Source organism: Dermacentor silvarum, chromosome 3, assembly GCF_013339745.2.
Source record: "Dermacentor silvarum isolate Dsil-2018 chromosome 3, BIME_Dsil_1.4, whole genome shotgun sequence".
Taxonomy (NCBI): Eukaryota; Metazoa; Arthropoda; class Arachnida; order Ixodida; family Ixodidae; genus Dermacentor; species Dermacentor silvarum.
In genome coordinates, this window is record NC_051156.1 from 201,096,897 (window position 1) to 201,121,883 (window position 24,987).

General features: G+C 43.5%; 2 protein-coding genes across 3 annotated transcripts; one reads left to right on the forward strand and one right to left on the reverse strand.

Annotated features, from left to right (window-relative positions):
- Positions 1–428: 428 nt before the first annotated feature.
- Positions 429–1,583, reverse strand: LOC119446504 (intraflagellar transport protein 20 homolog). The gene is made up of 4 exons (XM_037710943.2): positions 1,444–1,583; positions 1,287–1,372; positions 1,125–1,228; positions 429–570 (listed from the first exon to the last, which is right to left on the reverse strand). Exons 1-4 carry the CDS (start codon positions 1,568–1,570, stop codon positions 489–491), a joined length of 399 nt encoding a protein of 132 aa, XP_037566871.1. The 5' UTR covers positions 1,571–1,583; the 3' UTR covers positions 429–488.
- A 220-nt stretch (positions 1,584–1,803) lies between these two features.
- Positions 1,804–22,707, forward strand: LOC119446500 (uncharacterized). 2 transcript variants are annotated; one of them, XM_037710936.2, is made up of 9 exons: positions 1,805–2,274; positions 4,842–4,976; positions 6,535–6,585; positions 8,440–8,479; positions 8,568–8,596; positions 9,149–9,173; positions 10,451–10,488; positions 15,017–15,067; positions 16,763–22,707. In XM_037710936.2, exons 1-9 carry the CDS (start codon positions 1,995–1,997, stop codon positions 16,978–16,980), a joined length of 867 nt encoding a protein of 288 aa, XP_037566864.1. In that variant the 5' UTR covers positions 1,805–1,994; the 3' UTR covers positions 16,981–22,707. The 2 variants fall into 2 exon arrangements, with proteins under 2 accessions (XP_037566867.1, XP_037566864.1); XM_037710939.2 differs by lacking the exon at positions 4,842–4,976 and having other exon boundaries at positions 1,804–2,274.
- Positions 22,708–24,987: the final 2,280 nt, after the last annotated feature.

Sequence of the window (24,987 nt, forward strand, 5' to 3'; positions counted from 1 at the left end):
TCTCTCTATTCCTGCTACATTCCTCAAGTTTTCTGAACTCGAAACAGACCTTTTTTCACTTTTAGCAGAACTGGGAAAAAGAACAACTAAATTGCCTCATTGCCTTACACAAAAGATACAAACTGTTCGTGGACAACTTTTAATTTGTCTGCATGCTTTCCCGTGCTCTGTGTGCAACTCATGTGCATTTGCATGTTTCCCAGCGCTCTCGTGCATCACCAGACGTCCACGAATGACTTGAGCAAACTAAGTGAATGGCACCGCAAGGCAGAGAAGAAAAATGTGAAGATGCACTGCAAGAGTCTCGTTTCACTTGCATATGTTAGACCTTCTGTCGCACATATGTGTAGCTGTAGTGTTAAGGGGGACAGCAGGGCATGCAATCTAGCCAATTTGTGAATGAGCCGATGTCTCATGATGGACTGCAGTGCAGCTGTAAACACTGATTTATTATCGTTTTCCATGTCCCGCTCTGGCTTAGAGTAGCTTCATGACTGCATAGAGAACTGCTCAATCAGTTCGTTCTGTTCGGCTTCTTCTCTTTTCATTGCATTCAGCTGTATTCTCAATCTGAAAGCAAACAAGGAAGGAAAATTTAAAAAAAAATGTAGAAATGTGCGGCATGTTACAACACGAGAATATACCTGAGCTAGTCGGCACGACTTTAAACGCTAAATGTGTTTCGAAGCTGCGCGTCACTGTTTGCATAACGCGGCCGATTAAACTGCGCAGTACTGATACTGTAGTTGACACTTTCCGCTCATATTTTGACTGACTGGCGATGGAAGTTGCCATAATGGAAGGGTCCGGGTTCTCTTCAGCGGGACACAGCCTGGAATCGATCCCCCGACCTCTGTCGTGGTCGGCATCGTCTACTGGCGCGCACATTCAGGTAACGTGATTTCAGCTGGCGTATTCGTATGGATGCAAAATTTATTTGCTCTATCATATCTAAGACGACCGCCTATTGCGAATAATATAGCCCAAACAACGAATCCAAGCGACAGGTGGATTGAGCGCGCGCGACAGACGACCGTATAGTGCACCCGCTTCACACAATAAAAGAGGGCTTCTGTCGTGTTTAAATCGTCGTCTTCATTGTATACATCAGTTTACACTCAAACCTTTCTAGCTCTATCTTCTTCTCCAGCACGAGCGCTTGAAGCTGCTGCTGTTGCGTTTCGCGGTCTTTCACGACAGACTTCAGCAGGTTTCGGGACCCAATGGCCTGCAATGCGGAAGGCACAAAATAATACTTCACTCTTTCCGACAGCGCAAGCTCTCACCTTCAGTTTTTCTTGTTCGACTTCCGCTGCCAATTTATCCGATATTGTAATGTACTTATCCACAACGGACTGAAATTCGGTCATTCCTGAAGAAAGAGAGATCGATTATGTGTGAACGTACGAGTCCATTAGAATCGAAACCAGATAAACGGCTCACTCTCAATGAACTTGTGGCAGTCATCCTTAAGCTCCTGCGTTTCTCTGATAGCATCTGGATCCGCGATGCGAATTTTGTTCAGTTCGTCAACATAAAGACCAGCTCGCGAGAACACCTCGTTAGCCATTTGTAAACAGTACTGTTACCGTGGTAACAACAGGTGTGTTCGCTGGTTTTAGGCATGGTTAGTTGCAAGTTGTCTGTTAAAATTGTGTCTGTAGTCATACTAGCACTTACAAACAATAAAAACGTGTTTTTTAATTGCTGAATCTTTTACTTTTTTGCTCAAAATTTTGCGCTAATTATTTGTGGTGACGTCACAAAACTGATTTGCGAACTTTTGGGACGTTTCGAATAGGCCATGGACTTGCGATCTTTCTAAATATGGCGGTTGCTCGCAACTTCGTAACTTTTGTCTTACGATCATTCGCGATGAAGTCCCCTCGTTCGCCAGAAACTCTGCGAGCTGGCTCGTGGTCATCAACTGTCCGCGCTAGTATGTGCTTGTAAATAGGATCAATGAAGAGTACACAACCGTCGGCCAGACGTTAATGGCTGCGTTAGGACAGCTGGGTGTTACGCAGTTGTTAGTTGTCACCGATCCGCGAGGGAGGCGAAAGGCGAACTTCAGCCGCGCCGAAATCGACGCGTTGGTCACAGGATACAAGACGTACAGACCTCTGATTGAGCGACGATGTACAGGCGGCTCCAAAGACAGAAATCAGGCTTGGGAGTTCATAACCAAGTCCCTGTTTGCAGTTTCTGGTGTTCGCCGGACAGCGGCAGAAGTCAGAAAGAAATGGGCGGACTTGAAGTCATTAAGCAAAAAAGGTAAGATATTTCTGATCTTCGGCAAAGAGGCGTGCGCGCGGGAGGTACAGTACGCTTGCGCCATTTCATATCGATCCATGATCAAACCGCGCGCGCGCGTTGTCTGTCGGCGAACATAATAATAATAAAAAAAAAAACAATTATTCATCCTACTTTGTAGGAACAACGTCAGTTGTTCAGTCACTTATAGTTTCAGTTAAGCTAAAGAAATATAAACTAGCAACGTACTAAAAGGTGCATTCATGTGTAGGTTGTCAAAACGCAAGATTTGTACACGACCAAAAAAAAAAAAAAAAAAAGGTTGCCACAAAATAAGCACAACAATTTGTCAAACAATGTCAGCTTACACGTGCTCTTATATTTATTTGCTTATTTATTTATTTATTTATTTATTTATTTATTTATTTATTTATTTATTTATTTATTTAAAAATACCCAAAGGGCATTGAGGGGTTTAGTTATTACAATGAAAACACAAGCAAACTAGTATGGAACAGGGTTTCAAAGCAAGTGAACATCAAAACACAAGGCAACAGAGTAAATTGCAAAATACAAAACAAGGTTCCAACGCAGGTGAACCGAATAAAAAAAAAGAAAGAAAATACAGCACAATGGAATACGTTTGTTTGCAAAATAAGCACTAAAAGCGCCTTTGAGTGCAAGTAAAAAAAAAAAAAAAAAAAAAAACGCACCACATTGGAAAATAAACAAAGCAAGAACTTAAACGACCAGACCATGTTACAGCGCTAATTCAAGAAAATGTACGTCAAGTTTGTGGCAAAATGTATTCAGGTTGTTATCAGAGGCGATATCACCGGGAAGATCATTCCACATGCGGATGGTTTCTGGAAGTGCAGACGTGTTAAAAGCGTTCGTGTTGCCAAAGATGCACATGAAGCTGAGGTGATTATGTAGCCTGCGTGACGTGTTGTATGTGGTGTTCAAGGTGTAACGAGGCTATTTTATTGTTGTGGACGTATTTATGGAACGGGGGGGGGGGGCATAGGAGAGACATTCGATGGCGAATGGTCAATGTTCGAAGGGAATGATCGAGTTTAAGCTGGGTCACACTTAAACGATTGTTATATATATATATATATATATATATATATATATATATATATATATATATATATATATATACATACACACATATTGGAAGAAGACCAGGACAGGCAGCACTAGCAGACCCGTTTATTCCGCAGGCACTGCCGAGGCTCAAGCACGAAGGAGAAGAACAGGGATGATGATGGCTATATACAAATGAGAACGATGAAGTATGTTAAGTGTGCTTACAATATATATATATATATATATATATATATATATATATATATATATATATATATCATCATCATCAGCCTATATTTATGTCCACTGCAGGACGAAGGCCTCTCCCTGCGATCTCCAATTACCCCTGTCTTGCGCTAGCTGATTCCAACTTGCGCCTCCGAATTTCCCAACTTCATCACTCCACCTAGTTTTCTGCCGTCCTCGACTGCGCTTCCCTTCTCTTGGTATCCATTCTGTAACTCTAATGGTTCACCGGTTATCCATCCTACGCATTACATGGCCTACCCAGCTCCACTTTTTCCGCTTATTGTCCACTAAAATATCGGCTATCCCCGTTTGTTCTCTGATCCACACTTGAAAGATTATCATATATATATATATATACATACATACATATATTGGAAGACAACCAGGACAAGCAGCGCTGGCAGACCCGTTTATTCCGCAGGCACTGCCAAGGCTCAAGCACGAAGAGGGAGAAGAACAGTCATGATTACATATATTGATTTGCGTGCTAGTTGAAATTTTATAGGATGGATTATTTCTTGTCTTGAGCAAGAGCAATCATTTACAGATTAGTTTTTATCTCAAGTGCAGTGCACTCAAGGGTAATTGGGGAAAGCGTGTATACAAAGTCTCGCAGTTGTAATTGCAATTTCTTAACTTTTTTTTTTTAATGTGTGAGGCATAAAATGTCTAAGGCGTTCATTTTTCATACTCAGCTGGTCCCTGTGTTTCTCTGTGCCTTTTTGCCTTAATAGGAAACTCAACCCCGTGAATGCCGTGTGAATCCTCGCATGCCTTTGTGTGTGACCGGCATATCTTTTATGCGAGCAGTTTATTGTGTACTCCATGTGCAGCTTTTAAATGATATGGGTATGTCATGTGGTGATTGTTTTATCACAAATCATTAATGCACCATCAATGTGTAATAGCACCGAGCTGCAGCAAGTAGCCAAAAGCTGTATGCATCGAACCATCCCCTGTGCTGCCAATTTTCAGTTCTTTTGATTGATTGATTGATTGACTTTAATGTCGCAAAGCAGCAAAGGGGCTGTGAGAGATGCTGTAGTGTAAGGCTCCAAATTCATTTTGATGTTAATGCATGTAGATTTAAGTTCATTTAGATTTTGATGCACTTTAAAGAATAGGTTTTCAGTATTTATCCATAGCCTTCCATTACAACGATCCTCATAGCCCAATGTGCAGCTTCAACGAATGTGGAAAATTTTTATTCGATATTTAAAGTGGGTGTCCTTTTACTGAATTTTCAGGTGCCAACTGTGGTGCTACCGCTGGGAACCTTCTTGCTGAGGCTTCATTATTCAATAATCTCAACGAGTTTGTAATAGGGGTGCCCATCGAAGAGTGCTTGCTTGGCAGCAGCACAGAAGCCCCAAGTAGCACAGGTGCTCTTTCTTGGTCATCTCGTTGCTAGTCTAACTCGAAAAAACATGTAGAGTTGTCCTTTTACATAGTGGCCAATATTGCTGCTGATTTTCACTGACTTTGTACTTATGAACAATTAACTAGCCCTGCGGAAATACTGTCATGACTCCCGGACTCATTTGAGAATTTCAAGGTGGATTTCCATCTTTCATTTTTGTGGTCGTTCTGGTTTCCCACTCGTGTCAAGATTGGCATGTTTACAATTCCAGTAATGTAACCTACCAATATGACCTATGCTTAACTTCTCTTCGGTGTCTGTTTACCAAACACTTTTCTTTAAATTTTTCATTCATGGCATCCAGAGGGGGGGGAGGGGGGAGGGGCAAGCACTCCCGCAGGTTCTATTGCAGGGGGGCACTGCCCCCCCCCCCCCCCCCCCAGCTCTGAGGGCCGACCACCCCTCTAATATAGTAAGGTAATCCTTGGCTTCACAATAACCCAACAAGTTTCTGTAGGTGAAATGAGTCCAACTTCCTGCCCCCACACTCAAAATAGACTTCCGCAGCCCCTGCTTTTGTGTTTTGACAGCATGTAGCCTGAGGGAAGCAACTTAGGGTAGCCTAGCTGTAACGTCACTTTTCTGAAGCCAAAAGTGCTAACTTGGTGGACAACTTTGCCCACCTTTCTCAGCTTACGACTTCTCTCACACCCTCCCCTGTATGCACACGGACTGGTCATGCTTCTATCTCTCTGTCATGTCATGCTAGCAAAAGTGAAGCTTGCCAAGCACTAAAACACTGACACTTTGCTGCAAAACGTGGAACTAAGTGAACAAATGTGCTGCTAGTGCGGCATGGAGATCGCTGGCTAATCCTGGCCGCGTAATAGCCATCATCAGAGCCCGTTCATGCATGCAAGGCACAGGCACTGTTGCTATGGTACTGTTAATGTTCAGGCCATTTTTATGAATGTTCTGGGAAAGGATTAGCACAAGCACTGATGACTGGAGCGGAAAATTTTTTTTAGCTTTGTGGGGGTGGAAGAGGGGAAGTACCGACAAAGGTAGTTGATTACACCAGGACCCAAAAGGCTCATGTGTGCAGTCACATACAGCATATCATCACATGGTGGTAACAACAGCATTTTAAGTACATGCCGTAGGAACAGCTGTCAGTCTCCCCTTCACTGCATAATGGGAAAGGCCTCGCACTCTTGCCCTCTACATGTTCACGAGTAGCAGCACCGTACAGTGAAATGTGTCAAGTCCAGTCTTTGTTTGTTGGGCTAATTTTTGTCCCCGGACAACTGCCTGCATTGCGAGAGAAGACGTGCGTCTTTTGCCACAGTTTGTTCAATATAGTTGTGCTGGTTGAAGCTTTTCCTCCTTACATTAGTGGTTTGACAGCCTCTTTATTATTACCTTGGTTTCAAGTGGCACGCATGAATGCTGCTGACGAAGTTGCTCAGACTGGCCCTTTTGTCGTTGCCAGCACTGTGCTGATAGTTTGTAGTTATTAATTTTTGTTATATTTGCCTAATGTATTCTGCTGCACTTTTTTCTTTCTTGTTTTCCTGCAGGAACTGAAGAGCCGAGTGATAATTTGAATACTAATGTAGATGTCAAGACAGGTATGCACTTTTAAGTTACCATTACACGAAAGACATGGCTGTTTCTTGTACTGTTACAGTAAACAGATAAATGATGTAGAACAATAGTGCATATATCAGTACAGTGCACTTATAACATTACTTGCAAGAGTTGCAGGCCTTCATGGGCAATGTTACATCTGAACTGTCATAATGACTGCTCTACATGAATGTGTATACACTTGAGTAAGGGTAGTTTTTTTCTCTGATATATGTCACAAGGGGCACTTTGTGAATAAGAGTGTATCTTATAATGAGGCTTATTTCAAGCATTATATAGATGAACCTGCTCGCTAGCACTGAATAAACCACATAATGGAAGAACAGTAAAGGCTTGATTTTAGCTTTTAAGTAAAAAATAAGTCAAATGGTGTCCTGGAAACTAGCACACTAAAGAAGTCTCATATTTGTGCTTGGTTCTTCTCCAGATAGAGCTTGATGATTATGTTGTGAACCACATCCAGTCGCTTCACGAATACTGAGAGCACTATAAATTCCTTCTGTATGTAATCATGTCACAGTTCAATGTGTACTTGAACCGATCTGACCTCAGCGGCTGGCACATACAGGCATTGTTTTCTTTTGGGAACTTTGCTATTTCAGGGTTTATTATAACCCACTTTGTCTTTTTCCTCTTTTTTTTATATAAAACAGCTTTTGCAAAGGCATATTTGATTGTGTTGTATGTTATGAAACTAGTATACCATCACTAGACATGGTTCTACCCGCACAGTGTAAGCTAAAGTGGCTGATTGTTATGGTAATATGTCATTACATCTGTTATTATGAGTAGAGAAGAATGATACTGTTATTAATAGAGCAGTGTAATAGCCTGCACACAATCTTACTGGGTGAAATAAATGCATGTTGGCCAAATTTTACGTATCCCCTATTGCATTTGTTTCCCAGTTGTAGTGTTTGTGATTTTACATCAGTGAAAAGTGGCACCTGTCATAGGGGTCCTGAGACGCTTTTTGAACATTATAATAAAATGTTGCCAATCTGTAGATGAAGCTCTTGTGAGAATGTGAGCCAAATATTGCACTGCATGAAGCAGGGAATTCACTCTCATGTCAAAAACAGGGAAAAATCACTTGCTCTCCCCTTCGCAATATCATCAGTAGCTACGTTGCGAGCTACCAAGCCATCCAACAGATATTGGCGGATTGTGTGATCACGAGATCGTTCTCAGTAATGATATATGTGATTGATAATCTTGTGTTAAGTATATGAAAAGTACATATGTCTGTGGTTTCACAAACAAAAAGATAAAAAAAAGTATTTCATCTTTGTGCTCCCGGGGATCTACACAGGCCAGTTGCGCTTAGCTGCGTCGGCTGTGCGTGGTCTCCAAGATCGCACCAGCGTGCTGCATAGTGTAGATACAGCGGCAGCCATGGGATGCCGTGATGAGTCCTCTTGTTTGCGAGATGCTGTGACAACCACATGCTCTGATTGGTCTCTGCAAGTGGTGTAGCTACAGGTGCCTGAGCACCGACCTCATGCCTGAACTGAAAGTAGCATCGTAAAGAAAAAGAAAGATGCCCAACTTTCGGGTGGGGCCTTGCCTGTGCAGCTTCCAGTGTGCCCTTTAATAGTGAGGTCATTGTATGAATAATTAGAAAAGTGTTTCAGGGCCCCTTTAACATAAAGGCGCCTTATCTTGGTATGATGAATCAAATGTGCTAGTTTGTTGTTTCAAGATCATTGATGAAGAACATGTTCCCCATAGACTCAAAAAGTCAATGCATTTGGTGTCCTTCAGTGACTAAAAAAATTTTTGTGGTAACTGCAGTTCTGTCTGCTTCTTCTTTCTTTCTGTGCTTCTTTCTCCAGAACCTCCCAGCTCCCCAGGAGAGGTGTCCTGTGATAACAAGTAGGCATGCATTTTGCACATTGTACACTTGGAAAGCAAAGGGTTTTTTGTCAATCTTGTGGTCGAAGCTAGTGTTGAAATTTTTCAGATCAAGTGATCCAGAGCCAGAACACGAAGGTAATGCTTTCCTTACATTTTATTTTGCCACTGTTCAAACTTTTACTGGACTGATGGTTTCCCTCCGAATCATTTCATGGCTACTTGTGTACTATGTGCCGAGAATTTATACTGTTGTAGCAGCGGGGGTGGGCGATTGTTAATGTGCTGGAAGAATTTAAATATTTTACCGTGATCCACAACTTCATTCCTAAGCAAGTTGCAGCTTTCCATTGATGCAGTGCAGCATAACTTTTGTCATGATCACTGTACACTGTGGAGAATGTTAGAATGAATACCACATCTGCTGGCATTTTCTTTTGCTGCTAGTTGGTGCTTTCCGGACACCACACAAAAATTGTTAGCGGTCTGGCTACTAAATTCCTTCCCCTCCATACCTTGATTTAAATGTTTGTTTTAGCTGTAGTAAGTGCCTATTTTTGCATCAATTCCTTATTTTGCCTATTAACATGTGTCTAAAGCTTGTGGGATGTATTAGTAACATTTCATATTACTAGTATGACCTCTATTGAATTTTTATACTGAGCAGTCTTGAAACTTTTATTCTTACAGATGAGGAAGTTCCATGCTATAGCAGGTAAGCTCCCTCGCTGTCACTTTTTTTTCTTCTTCTTTTGATGATGCAAACAAGCACCTCCAGCTTTTGTTTCTTGACATGAACAGGTGGCTTGCAGTTTCATGCTCTCAGAATAAGATAGCAACATTTCCTGCATCAGCTGCTGCAGCAAAGCTTGGTCAATTTCATGCAAAATTTTTGGTTTTGTGCTACAGATACTTTAGAACCTGATTAACAGTTCGGATTTCTTGTTGCTTGCTGAGCAGGGCAACAAGCTGTGTTTGTAAGTGGTTTTGCACTTTGCAGAAAATGTGAAATTAGATGTTCTTGCATTGATGTCTCACTGATTGATTGCTATCAGGCATCCTCACAGATTTTCTGCACAGATTCAGTCATAAACACGAGGTGTACATGCTGAACACAGTGTTATTCTGGAGAGAACAAACACAAGTTTAACCGAGGTATGAAGCTGTAGCGCACTACTGAGGGGCATGAAGCATATTATTATCACTGTCATCAGCTTATTTATGTCCACTGCAGGGTCAAGGCTGAAGTGGACACAGTATACACAGAGTGGCAGATGATGTGAAAGGCTAGATGTCAGAGATAATAATGAATACAACTTGAAAAAATCTGGTTGCTGCTCTGCATAACTAGGCCAGTGACAAGTCAATCGCCAAAGCCACTTCGCATGTTGAAGAGATGCACGTACAACACTGCTGATATCGTGTTGTGTCGGAACAAGAGCATGACAGACATCAAGAAGTCATAATTGATGTTGTGGCTAGCCCGTGCTCTGTGACAGACACACGTGTCCATAGAAAGGGCTTATTTATTTTGATCTAATTGATGACCCTTCATGGCCCTTCACTGTTCTGACGAAACAAGCTAAGCTATATATGTCCCACCTCTCAGACAGGCACTGTTTCGCTTCCACTTTTCCTAGTTTACATGCTCACCTTCAAACATTAGCTTGCTTGAGTGACTCGAGTCCATCCTGAGATGGTTCAAGTGGTAACTTAAGCAACTGTAGTGACTTGCGCTTACAGAATGGCAGGCATGTTACACTTTGGACAGAAAGAGCCCAAGGAAAAAAACACAAGAACACAGCTCCTTACTCTTTACATCTGCTGCGTCCCTCCAGTTTGTGCCAAACGTGCCTGTCATTCAAGATCAACTAACCCAACTTGACATCCTGTTGAACGTTTCACCTTCGTCTGCACTATGCTTGATGAGGATGGATTAATATTCTTTACATTCGCTGCTGTTCATGCGGTCGCACTGCATTGTTGTTTCAGGTCAACCCAGACAAGTGAGCCGGGCTCACCAAGTGAAAGTAAGTCAAGAGTCTTTATGTATGCCTTTCTTCTTTTACGCATTAGCATTTATCAGATCATCCAATAGGTGACCAGGATGAAAACATGTTTTGAGGAGTGAATGAGGAGTTGGGCCCACAGTTTTAGGGAGGAGGAAGAAAATGACTTCAGGGGCCATGCGAGGGAGTGGAGTCAGTGCTGAAGACGGGAGTGGGTGGAGCAGATTAATGGGTATAAAAGGAGGAGGTGCAATGACGGTCCAGTGAAACAACAGACAGTCATCAAATGATAGGGATGATGTGGTAGTGCTTAGTGAAGCGCATTACAGTTGCTCAGGAGCAAAGGGAGCTTGTGTGTTTTTAAATACGAAGTATTTCTTGGCGAACATTTGCTACTTTGACAGTATCTATCTATCTATCGGATGACGAAGTTAGAAAATTTGCAGGCACAAGTTGGAATACGCTAGCCCAAGACAGGGGTAATTGGAGATCGCAGGGAGAGGCCTTCGTCCTGCAGTGGACATAAAATATCGGCTGATGATGATGATGATGATCTATCTATCTAGCCGCCTACGCCTTTATGCCCTCATGGTCGTTTTGTTAACTCGGTATGTACTGCAATTGGCCTACTATGACAAGAGTATCTGACGAACATAAATGATATGTCATGACATGCGTGTCATGTAGGTCATGAAACAGCCGCCTACGTCTTGGTGCTCTCGTGGCCATTTCGTTAACTTCGTAGGTACCAAAATTGGCATAGTATGACAGGAGTGTATGACTAACATAAGTGATAGGTCATGACATCGACATGCATGCCATGTAGGTCATGACAATGACCCAGCGAAAAAGATTAACACCCAAAAACCACTGAAATGGGTTCGGACGTGGGTACTAAGTGAAGGAAACACTAAAGGATAATGGCAGAAGTCATAGTCATGACCATGACTAAGCAAAAATGACAATGACTCATCAAAAAAAGGAATAACACTCAAAAACCACTGAAATGGGTTCTGGCATATGTACTAAGTTAAGGAAACACTAAAGGATGATGGTAGAAGTCATAGTCATGACCATGACTCGGCAAAAATGACAATGACTCGGTGAAAAAAGATTAACACTCAGAAACCACTGGAATGGGTACACACGTGGGCACTAAGTGAAGGAAACACTAAAGGATGATGGTAGAAATCATAATCATGAGCATCATTAAGACTTTCACCTTAAGGTTTCTTAGGTGTAGCTAAAGGGACTCCTGAGGACTCGTGACGTGAATGTCATGACATGAGCGTCATGTAGGTCATGAAAGAGCCATCTACATCTTGGTGCTCTCTTGGGCCGGTATTCTGTAGCGATACGTTATGCTTTATTCTGTACTAGTCTTATCATCCACTGCTCACGGCCGGCTGATCCCGTTGATAATGTGAGCGGACCATCGCTCTGACCACTTGACCAAGCGCGAAAGGACGAAAAGGCGTTAGAATTGGAAAGGCATCGCTACAAAATACCGGCCATGGTCGTTTCGTTAACTTGGTAGGCTCCCCGCACACTGCTTCGCATAACATGGATTTCCACAGGGTGTGAGATCTGCCGTCTTTTCTGTAAAGCTGTAACTCGTTTCAAGGTGTTAGCACTAAGAAGATGTACGGTTGTATACAAAAGTTTACGAGACACAGGTTCCACGATAAATGTGAATTTCTGCCTTGTTAAGGCATGGCACTTTTAATTTAATGGATTGCCAAGTCGGTCACATAATCTACTACTGACTGCAATTTTGAATTTAGGGGGAATTTAGTTTTCTCACAAGTCCAGTTTCCTGCCGTAAGCTTTTGTGCCTAACCGTACATACTGCTTTCAGATTTGTTACAGTTATTTATTCTTTGAAGAAGTGTTATTTGTTTATTTTCACCATTTTTCAAGCCCAGCTGTATGTCAAGTAAATAAAAAAAAATCTTTGGCATCCTTTTTCTGTCATACCTTTTGCTGCCAAGTGAATGAATACATAGTGCTGAAACAGTGCTTTACCAGACTAAACTGATAGTGTTCTTCTTTAGTGCCTTTATACTGGATTGAGGTTAAAGGGCAACTCCGGCGATTTTTCGATGTCAACGGATGTCGATGAAATTCGCTGGGTCTGTTCCTCTGAATACCTCCGCCATGTCCTAAAAAAAGCAGGCTTGTGAGTTGCACAGATTTTTTACAAATGAATTTAATTTATTGCCTCGAGCACCCTACATTACCTCCTCCTCAGTTATAGGCCACATTGTGTATGACGTCAGGAATAGTCCACGCAGAGCATGCCGGGATCATGCAGACGACAGCGACGAGAGCGTGCAGGAGTCGACGATCGTGAGCTAGTGCTTGGCGTGAGATGTTGCTGTCGCGAGAAGTTGCATTCCCTGTGGATGGGCAAGTGATGCGGGGTGGCAAGCGGTGTTGCGTTGTTGGCTGCACGAACTTCAGCCCTCGCCATCCGCAAACACAGTTTGAGCCGATGCCGATCGCGTTCAGCCGAGGTTAAGCCTATCACAGTGGCCGAGTTCGTGCGTCTGCTGCTGGCGGACCAGACCCACTGATATGAAGCTAATTAAGCTATTAGGATGAGGAAAGCTGCTTCTGCACAGTTTTGACCATACGGATTTGAAATAAACCATTCCTCATTTCGTACAGTGCACACACAAAAAGCTAGAAGCGACAACACGACGCGCAATCAACATCCGTATACGTTGCCGTTCTCGAATGCGGCCAGTCGCATGCACTCGCCGGCGCTTCCCTAAATGAATTGTGACTACGCAAATCCATGGGTGTATTATTGCCTATTGTTATGCTGACTAATTATTTAGCTTACGAGGTGCACTGTTTGCCTCGTATCCCAAATGGGCAGCAAGCGGAGGCCCCTTCGATACAGCATGCGTAAACAACCGTCTCGTTCAGCTGCCAACGATGTCATACTTCACGACATCGGCGTTTCTGCGAGAAAACTATACATTCTCTAAATGAACGATCATACGTGCAATGTCCTAATCTATGTCTACTTTGGGGAGCACTAATTGTGTGCATGAAGAGAATACGAAGAATGATAAGCAGGCTGCACAACGCTTGCCTACTACGGTCTCCCGCTCGCTGTTTCCGAAGGTGTGTGGTCGCACGTATCAGCGCGACCCAGAGTGATGTAACGGTGCTTACATGCACGAAATCTACGTGTTTTGAGATGTTCTGACATTAATTGATGTCACCGATGAGCGGCTATCTCAAGCGAACGACGTACGAGTGGTCGCTGTATCTGCAGATGTAAACAAATGCACCGGTCGGTGCTTTGGACTGTCAGCGGCGTTGTTGTGGGATACAAATGCGGAAAGTCGTGCTCCACATTTTACAGTGAGCATGCGAAGCGGTTCCCTGAGAGGGGTAAGACACCTAAAATAGCAAGCAGCGCGTATATCAGTGGTTAGGGCTATCCCTTGGTCTTCATGTCGCAGCGCGATATGTTGCGCATGGGTGCTGGCTCTAGTGGTGGAGGACGGCGATTCGTGGCTATTGAATTCGTCTGAATCATAACTGTCACTGTTTGACAGATCCGAATAGGTGGTGCAGCTTGCAATGTAACCCGAAGGTCCCCGAAAGTCCGGCGCGGTCACGAATAAGCTGAGCGTCTGCTCTTCGCCGGTTTCGTTCGCCCCGCGGGCGAGACCGGCATGCGTTGCGCGCCTTCCCCGCCGGGGATACATTCGTGACGTCACACGCAGAGGTTCGCTCGGCTGCTTGCTCAGGTTTCGGTTTCGTTTTTGCGCTTTTCTGCTTATTAAAAATTATTTTCGAATTTGCGGAACAATTCTCCTATCAGGTGTGTCACAGAAGGGTCTCGGGAAGCTAAATATTTTATTAGCTCCACATGGTCAAAAAATCGCCGGAGTTGCCCTTTAACTGCCTTCATGTGTGCATGCAACCACTCAATTCAGGTGCCGCAATAGAAAATGATTTCTCCTAGAAATACAGATAGGTGACTCAGCAAAAAATGTTTACGCCTGATTATTCATAAAAACAATTTAATAAGGGTAACTAAAAGAATAAATCCCATATTATGATCTTTCTTTAGCTTGTTCTTTTTCACTTTGCATTGTGAGAAAGAAGCCATGACAAAGCACAGCAGAGCTGCCTACACGACGAGCTCTGTTAATATTGGAGCTAATTTATAAATCTGTGTTAGACATATAGACAAAATGGTTTTGACCTGGTCAGTGAAGCGTAATGAATGGTTAGTGAATGTGTGCCACTGGGAATAAGTTTTGTTCAGTGTTGCACAGGCTCTGCCGACTTAAGTGGCCATAAAACAGAGTGATAACAAGATTAGTATAGTTGTGTTTGTACATCTTTCCGCTAACTGCGTCTTCCAGCACTTCAGGCTGCATTCACGCCATAAGCCTAGTATACTTGTGTCATCTGTGTATTGTGAGCACCGTCTCACGATATGTAAACGTTAGCACATTCCTTTCTGTTTTGGGGCCGGTACTGATGTTTTGATGTGCCTCCTTATGTTGTTTCTTTTAAGGACAACCATTTGAAGTATCTGGAAGTCCCGATGTGAAGAAGATGGGAGTGGGTCTGTATCTAAATTTGATGTCGAATTTAGCTGTGCAACTTCTTTCTTTACAAACTATAATTGTTATTGATAGCTTTTTTTTTTTGATAAATGTGTTATTTATAACACACACAAGATGTAAAGACAATGCACAGGCAATGAAGCACAACTGTATCCTGATCTGAAGTTGTAAAACTTTGTTTATTCAAATATTTTTGCATGTGACATTAGTAAATTAAAATCAATCATGCCGACACACAACATTTTAATTCTTCAAAGTGAACTTGATACGTATCTATTATGTCATCAGCCTTATGAATGGAGATGTAAAATGTCAAATTATTCAAGGGTGAAATTATTTGTGTGCGTAAGAAGTGGTGCTCTGGCATCTTTGACATCTGCTAACATTGAAACAGCAGCTTAAGCTAATTACCCAGGTTTGCACTTAACAATAAAAAGATGAGCAATGAAACAGAACAGAATCATACAGAATTATGCCGATGTTCTGAGCAATTGGGCTGGTAACTTCAGTCAAAATTGCATTCCATCATACCTTTTGTTTTCCCGAATGCTAATGTTGTAATTTGGTATTGTATCCCAACAACTGGTGCTTCTTGGTATTTGCTAGTTTTCAGTCACACCCAAATTTTTCAGATGTAGCTTGGAGAAACCTAGGAAAGACGTGAACAGCAGTTTGCTAGACACTGTGTTTAACAGCTGTTGCGATCGATGTACTACTTAAAGGGACACTAAAGGCAAATACTAAGTCAAGCTAAAGTGATGCATTAGTGCACGAGTATCTCTAAAGCGTCAATATTATCGCGAGCAGAGCCTTAGTAATAGAGAAATTAAGGTAAATGCAGTACATGATTAGCGACTCCCCCGGGACATTCAGGTACTCGTCCGATGACGAAGGCACTCCTCATTTAAATTCTGTCACTAGTACTGAACCACTCGTTATAAAAACATCATTGTACTGTATTATAAGAAGAAAGAAAATACTACTTCACCAGTTCTATTACACTTTTACAAAAAAGAACTAACTGACATTACACCGTTGACAACAACGCGGGCGGTCAAAAGGTTTCGTGTTCGCTCGACTCTGCGCCGCCCGCACTTTCGCGTTTCAGTTTTTCTGTTAACGTGTAGTGTTGCGCTTGTTTTTCTGGCTCGCGAACCTCGCACTAACTGCAAGTAGCAGAGAATTCCACTTCCATGCGACGGACTTTGCGGAATGCCCGAACAGTCTACGCCACTTTACCAAAATCAGCTGCAGCGGCGCACCGTACCGCCATCTGTCGGGCGCCGTTACACTCACCAACGGCAGAAAATGGCGTATGCAACGTCACCACTCCTCAGTTGGCGTGGCGGGTGATTTGAATTGCAATAAAGGTATTTGGACCCTTCAGATCCAATTTTTGCGTAAACTAAGTCTTTTCTTTGCACGAGACAAGCATTTTGAGGTTTCTGGAAAAGTATTTAAACAGTCCACTTCGACTTAGTATTTGCCTTTAGTGTCCCTTTAACAAGGATCTGCTTGCTGTCTAGTTGATTTGACATGATTGCTTATGTATACATTTGTAGGACAGGATTTGATCTGTGTTCTTTTTAACATTTGTCTGTTCATATATGCTCTGTAAGTTACGTAATAGTAGTTTAATATATGCCTAGACAGAGTGGCACTTTGACTTTAGTCTGTGCCTGTCTGCCTTACAGGTAGCGAAGAAGAAGAAACAAGTGAGTTGCTGAAAACGCAGAAGGAGATACTTCAGATGCTCAAGCGCCTTGCTAAAGCGCAAGAAAGGCTCGTTCAACTGAAAGCCTGGAAGTATGGTGTAAAACTGACTGAAGACGGTATTTCTGATGAACACCAGAGTGCAGAACGCAGCAGGAAAAATTGTCTCCAAGGGGCAACGCCACCTTCAACATTGTGACCGCCCTTCTTGGTTTTATTCTAACATTTCTTTACTTTTGGCTCCCATGGTACAAAGTTCGACTGTGCTTCATAGCGTAATGTGATCTCATCTGTTGTATTGTGGCACGTAGAGTCGATGTGCAAGGGTTATAGTCGCCTATTTTAGTGGTTTCGCCTTTAACAAATGCTGATCGGCTAAACAAGTGGGCAGTGGGCCTGTCGCTCCAGTTAGGTGTTGCTCTGGATGCTCTGTCAGGAAAAAAAAATTAGCCTTAGCTTGCACTGGAGGCACAATGCTAAAGAGACAGCGGAGCTGATGGGGACCTAGCTAGTCCTGGCTTTCGGGCTAGGCTAAGCACTACCAAGTCAGCCCCAGCATTTTCTGGAATTTATTCATTATTGATCGAGTATTGATTAGCTATTGATTGGCTATCGCAAGGTATTCTTCACGTATTTGGGCTTGGCTAAGCACTACGAAGTCATCCCAAGCATTTCCCGGAATATGTTGATTATTGATTGATTATCAGTTAGCAATTGATTGACTATCGCAGGGTATTGGCCGCATATTTGGTCTAGAGTCTAGACTAAGCACTACCAAGTCATCCCCAGCATTTTCCGGATTAGCTATTGATTGGCTATCGATTGATTATCGATGACTGATTAATCTTAAGTAGTCCCAACCATGCTTAGCTAGACTTAGCCATGCTCAGCTTCGCTAGTTCACAGCGAAGTATGTGCCATTGCGCTTGGACCCTTTCTGCACTACCGCCAGGATTGGCCCACATTCTTGGATTCAGCAGACACATTACGCCCGACTTAAACAGCTCCGCTGTTAAAAGGTCTTCCTGAAAGTGAACGCTCATGTATACGAGTTCAGTTTCTTGCATAAACAGCTGCCTGCATGCAGTGTGACATCTGTGCAGCCTTTAAAACTTCGCAATGGAACGTATAATTGTGGGTCTGACCAAAAATATATTGAAATTTGTTAAGGTGCCGTCTGTATTATTCAAAAAGAGATGTTTTGCTATCGCTCTCTGTGCTAATAAGTGTCATTTTCCTGGATGAAAAATCGATCTGCTGTGAGTATGAGGTCGCAAGCTCGATTACCAGGTGCATTCTAATGGAGTCAAAATGCAGGAATGCTCATGTATCTAGCTTTTTGCACTATTCTGTCTGTCATACTGTGTGTTGCCTTGGATATTAAATACCATTAGTCAATCAGTGTAGCCAAGAAATGCAGATAGAGTTCTGGGAAGGTAATCTACCGAAATAGGCTGATTTCACACTTATCTGCTTCCATTTAAAGATCCAACATCTGATTATTGCATGTGATATGTGCCAGATGAATATATCCTCATTATGCGTTGTTTCAGGCCTGTAGCCAGGAATTTTTTTCTTGCAGAAGGCCTTGACTATTTTAGGAAAGCACCTATTTTTCAGTAATTATGTTCGGTAAAAATCACAGTAAGTAAATTATGTGACTTTTTAAATACCATTTTATTAATAGTTTTATATTTTTAGTTTTGAGATGAATCTTCCTATAGTATCATTGTTTTATACGGACGATTCGTCTCAATAGATTTCATTAATAAAAATAAAACAGCGTTACTCAGCGCCGTAGGACATGTGCGCAGAAGATCAAATTTTCGGGGGCTGCATGGTTTGGGCCTGCGTGGTTTATTTATGTGCAAAGCAAATATAAAGGTTACTTATCCTAAATAGGCTAATCATTATGTGAAGTATATCCTGTTGCAGTATCACTACCAGTGGGCTTGTAACTAGTATGCAAATCTTACAGCTTTGGTCTGGATCATCGCCGAGTACATAGCCGGTCCGTAGACTTGCAGTGTTGTATCAGTGTTGGATTTTGTGCCGCTTGGTTACAAACTATGTTGGTTGTACTCTTGCCTCTCAAAAGTGTTTTGTTCTTTTCTTTAATGCATGGGTTCTCAAAGTGGGTTCCGCGGAACCGTGGGGTTCCGCAGGCCCCTGCTCGGATTTCCGTGAGTCACTGATAAATTTTCCATGGTCCCGCGCTCGCCAATTAAGTGGCTAAATCGGCGAACAAGAGGTGTGCTCGATCCGGAGAACTTCCATTACCCATGCCCGAGTGTCAAAAAGCACATCACAGCGCGTAACGGCAGTGCGTGAACTGCGCAATAAATCCGCAAGCAGCTTGCAGCCACCCAACCTTCGAAAACGGGCAGCGTGCCTAAGCTTTCGCACTTGAATCTCGGAGGCTGTAACATACCAACATGCGCATTTCTCCCGTTTGTAGATAGGGTAGGTGCCGATAGCATGCGCACTGACGTATACGTCGAAGGAATAAAAAAATAAATGCGCGGAGCACCACAAATGCGCGCCACGAAAGAGCAAAAACGGCGCTAGCGTCCAAAAACGAATGGGCGCAATCCGCATCGCTATAGGGATCCTCAGCGGCAATCGTACGCGATACGTTACTGACAGCAACGCCGGAATGCTTTGTGCTTATCTGTGCCCTCAAAGCCCTTATTGTTGCGTTAATCGCCGCGCGTAACACCGCGTTGGCGGCTAGCCGCGTGCTTCCATAAGTACGTAGTCGCCATCTGTGATTGCGTCGATAGCCACCAGTTTTGTCCGCAGCGGTTGCGGCAAACAGTAGTTTCGTTTTGACTCGGTGCGCGCATCGGCTGCGTGCCTTCATAACTGCGTAGTCGCCATCCTTGATCGCGTCGATAGCGACTGCGGATTCGTCCATACTTGTTGCAGCAAATGGTAGTTTCGTTTTGACTTGGTGCGTGCGTCAGCTGCCTGCCTTCTGAACCGCAAGGTCACCGTCCATGATCGCGTCGATAACGGCTGCGGTTTCGTCAGCAGCGGTTGTGGCCAGCAGTAGTTGCGCTTTGACTGAGTGCAAAATTGTCAAAGATTAAGAGCACCGGCTACATCGCGATGGACGAACGATTTGTTGGCGACCAGCTGCCTAGCGAAAAAATAACCAGATGTGCGCGCGGTAGTGAAAAGCGTGTCTGCAGATGAAGACGTGTGCCGCGGCCGCGCTGCGAAGGATGTTGCGAGGCCTTCGCCACTGCTAGCCCCCTTAATCAGTCATGAGATGACAAGAATTTCAGCTTCCTCACTGCTTTTGTGCAAAATAGAAACAAGATTTGCTGATACATTCAGTAAATAAAAGCGTGTTGACGTAGTAATCATTCATTTATTGTTTTCTTGATACTCTGGATAATTCAACTATAGTTTAATTAGGACATTTTAATTCGGTTAATTCGGGGAGGGGGGGGGGAGGTTTCTTGGTGTTTCATGGAGCTTAGCAGGGTTCCCCGGAACGAACATGCTTGAGAACCCCTGCTTTAATGCCTTGTGTTTGAGTTGAAAGCAGCATGCCTTTGTCTCAGTAATCGTGCGCCTAAACTCAGCACAACTTTGCCCACGAGTTCAATCCTGCCCCTGCCAATTTTGTTGTCTGTCTAGCTGGCTCTCATCTGGGTTGGCAACAACGGCAATTTCACACACCATGGAATGGAAGCCAGCATGATTATTGTATTGTTCTGGAGCATACACAGGTCACACAGGACTTATGGTGACTCAGTGCCTATGGAATTCTGCTGCTAAGCATGAGGTCGTGGGTTTGACACCTGTCTGCGGTGATTGCAATTCAGTTTAGGCGAAATGCAAAAACACATACGTTTTGGTGCGCACTAAGAAATCCCAAGAGGTCATAATTAATCAAGAGCCCCTGACTACAGCATCCCACACTGTGACCTGAAGTCATTACATCTCGTAAATAAATTCCTTAACTTTAGTTAACACAAGGTCACAAAGTGCAGCCACAGATCCACATAGAGATACGAAGTCACCTGTCCAATTAGCAGAGCAGATTCCACCCAACGTCAAAGTGTACCCACCAATATCTTGAGGATACCTGCATGACATTTCCATTTGTCTCTTGTATCATTCAGCAGTGCACAAGTTGTAGACATTCAGATCCCAATCCCCTGTATGTCGATAAATGACTGTTGTCTCATTGCATTATGAACCACATTTACCACTGAGCTGCAATTTTGAAACTCTTGCCTCTTTCATTCGAGACATCCCCTGTGGACAAGTCATATGGTGGCTTAGATTGCAACACTAATGCAATGAGGCAGTGGGCACTGGTTTAATGTGACATTTGGACAGAGCTGTTTGAGTGTGACTTGACTTTCTGAATTGAGAGCCCGTCCTTTAGGAGAAAGTGCATGGTATAATGTCTAAAATGTACAGGTTTAGAAGGACAGAAGTGGCACATGTGTGTCCGAAACAAAGCCACATCAAACAGTATGAAAAAAAAAAAAATACTGGAACAGTGTGGCAGAGATGGAGCAGCTTGCGGTGCTCCAAGCAACCCATTTCAGCTTGCAATTGGCATAATAGCACATGGCCAATGAGATTTCACCCTTCAAGGGCCCAGTAAGTAAACCCAGTGAAGTTGCAGCACATATTTGTTGCGCGCGGCCTTTCCCCGCACCTGTTCGAAGATGGTGCAGTATGTATCATTACTTCTTCCACCAGGTTTTCACATTCTAGTGGTATGAATTCCTTACTGAAAGGCCTCTGAAACTTAACTGTTACTCATTGCAATATTTGCACATAAGTGTTTCACAGGATGTATTAAGAATTATGTAATAAATGCTTTTTGCCAGCATTAACTTAAGGGGCTGAAATTTGGAGCACAGCTAAGAAACTTGAAAGCAAGGCATGCATACTGTGGTACACAATGCACGGCATGAACAACAGCAACAAAACAATTTCCGTAGCTTGCACTGGAGGCGCAATGCTAAAGAGATAGCGGAGCTGATGGGCACCTAGCTAGTCCTGGCTTTTGGGCTACGCTAAGCACTACCAAGCCATCCCCAGCATTTTCCGAAATTTATTGGTTATTGATCGATTAGCTATTGATTGGCTATCGCAAGGTATTGGCCACATATTTGGGCTAGGCTAAGCACTACCAAGTCATCCCCAGCATTTTCGGAATTTATTGAGTATTGATCGATGGTCGATTAGGTATTGATTGGCTATCAATGACTGACTAAGCTTAAGTAGTCTCAACCATGCTTAGCTAGACTTAGCCAGGCTCAGCCTCGCTAGTTCACAGGGGTATGTGCCATTGCACGTGGACCCTTTCTGCACTGCCGCCAGGATCGGCCAACATATTCTGTTGACGACAGATAGATTACGCTCGGCATAAACAGCTCCGCTGTTAAAAAATGTGTTGACCCCTAGTAAGCTGCTAAAGCACCGTAAGTGTTGTCACTGTCATGCTCAAAATGCACTTTGTGATTGACATGTTGGATGAGATGTGACAAATTATTGCGCCATGTGCACAAGTGATAAGATTTGTGGAAAGAGCTTTGTGCGAGAACTTGAAAACCGTGCCTGCTTTTCCCAGATTTTACCTTCGTAATGTATGTTTTATTTCTGCAGCCATGGCATGGGCTGTGACTGCATAACTTCGCTAGTCCAGTGTTGACTTGTTCAGTGGCATTTGTGATACTTTTATTGTTAGTAGAGGTGTGTGTGTACCAGACATCTTTTCTTTTTTTTCCTTTGACGTCCTCATGTAAGCTGTGCACATAGTTTGCGTGCACATTCTTTGCTTTCATCCCATTATAACCTATTTATGCAGCATTTTTAACGTCCATGCATGTTGCGTCCATAGATCATGTATGCACATTTAAATGTAGAAATAAAAGAATGTTTCTCCTCTTTTCATTTACCTTGATCTTCCAAGAAAACCATTTGGCATGCATGCGTTACGTATATGCCACTGTAGAAGTTCAATTTTACAATTACCATCTCTACATACCAAACAAGGCACAACAGTTAGATTGTAGTCTTTAGATGTTACAGCATTAAATAAGTTGCTTCGGTGCAAAAGTTCAGCTCAGAAAATTCCGTAGGTCTTTGCTCTATTGGGGAAAGTGAAAACTGGCAGTAGCTGAGGTGTGATGGTGCTGTGCAGACAATGTGGTAACATTTGACAAGTAGTACCATTGAGAATCGCATCTTCATTGAGCACATTTACAACAGGTCCACGCATATCACACTGCCCTCCTCTGCGCTCCAGTAATGCATTTACTGAACTGCAGAAGAATAGACAGCTGGGCTAGTTGGTAGATTTTTATACTGCTGAAGCACAAACAGACTCGCACCCAGGCTGAGAGATGACAAGCGCTTACTAAAGCTTAATTGTTTATTAAATACGTGGAATATGTGTACAGGAGATAGACAAAATGTTTAATGAACCATGTGTTGCTCAATATGCATGTGTCGTATTTCTTCTTGAGCCTGAGTGAAAGGTGTGCATGCAGTATTTTGTAAAAAAATAAATTCTGCTACAGCACATCTCACAAAAGTAATTAACTATGTGGGCGTGTGTACTCAACAATGCATAGCATTTCTTCGTGGGTCAGCCGTACACCAGGGTAAAGTTAGCGAGCGTATTTTGCACCATGCACACAGCACCAGGTGAGACTGATTTATTTGGTCCACCTAGTGCCTCTTAACCAACATGTCGCTTGAAACACTAATGCGAATATCCAATAAAAGAGAGCTTCATAGGAAGGTGCATGAATGCTTGAAGTGATAAAGAGTGGTATAGCAAGGAATGTTTCTGAAGTCATTTCAGCAAGAAATTGTCTTCATTAAGGCAGAAATGCCTTGTCTGGGTATTTGTCTTGGTCTTAATGCAGAATATGAGTGAAGGAAGGTGCATGAATGCTTGAAGTGATAAAGAGTGGTATAGCAAGGAATGTTTCTGAAGTCATTTCAGCAAGAAATTGTCTTCATTAAGGCAGAAATGCCTTGTCTGGGTATTTGTCTTGGTCTTAATGCAGAATATGAGTGATGCTGGAAAAAAAATTTAGGTTGCTTTCATACACTCCGGTATAGTAGTGTACTAACATATATAGCTTCACGGGAGCAGTGAAATGAGCCCTGTCAGAGGAAAAATCAGTAGCCCCATCCCTGTCAATTTCCTCGACAGGGACGCTGAGCTTGTCATGTGTTTCTTCGGTGTTCCTCGGAACGAATTTGCACTGACGAGTATCACGTTGTGCTCGAACCACAATTGGTCACGCGCACTGCAGCTGGCTCCGAAGTTCCGGTTGAGAAACTTACGTTGAAACCTGGCCGTCGCATCGGGGAAGTTGGCGCTAGCGTTGCCGAGGCGTGCACCATTGTTGTCGTGTTCCTGTAGGGCAAGACGACGCTGAGGTTTGGCCTCAACATCGTGCTCCCGCAACTCGGGGTCGGCGGCTCTTCGCTGACGTTTCGCTTGGGTTTAGCCCTCACGTTAGAATCGGCACGTCGGCGACGAGCCCTTTCCCGAGCGCTTTCGCGGCGCCGTTGCTCCAACGAAGCCTGCTCCTCGGCGAAATGCACCACGCGCAGCCTTCCCATCCGGACGCCGAAACTGATCTGAGGCGAGGGAAGCCAGGTGGAGCGCACGCCAACCCCCTTTCCTTTCCCTCCCCGCCACACACCAAACGACCCTGATTGGTCGCGCGCGTCACGCGATCCGGCGCAGTTTTCTCCGCACCTGCTCTTCGTTCCTTCCTTTCTTTCCTTTTTTTTTCTTTCCTTTCCTTTCTTTCCTGACTGTCCCAACGTGGGAGCGGCCCGCTGCGCGCCGAGTCGCGTACCTCAGGACTTTCATTAAAGTTTTACATCCGTCCATCCATAAGCCGTATTCTGAAACGTTCCACTTCGGCGAAATTTCTTTTTTCGCTTTCAGGCGCGCGCTGATTGGCTGGTTGAGCAAAATTGAGTGACGTCGGGCTCAACCAGCCAATCAGCTCATCCAATTTTGCTAAAACAGCCAATCATCGCGCGCCTGAAAGCGAAAAAGAAATTTTGCCGAAGTGGAACGTTTCAGAATATGGCCCCATTTCTTGTCCCTGGCTCATAGCCGCATATGCAATGCGGGTATGCGCTACACGTACGTGAGTTTTTGCGTGACAATGTCATCGCAACTTAATGTTCTTCGCTT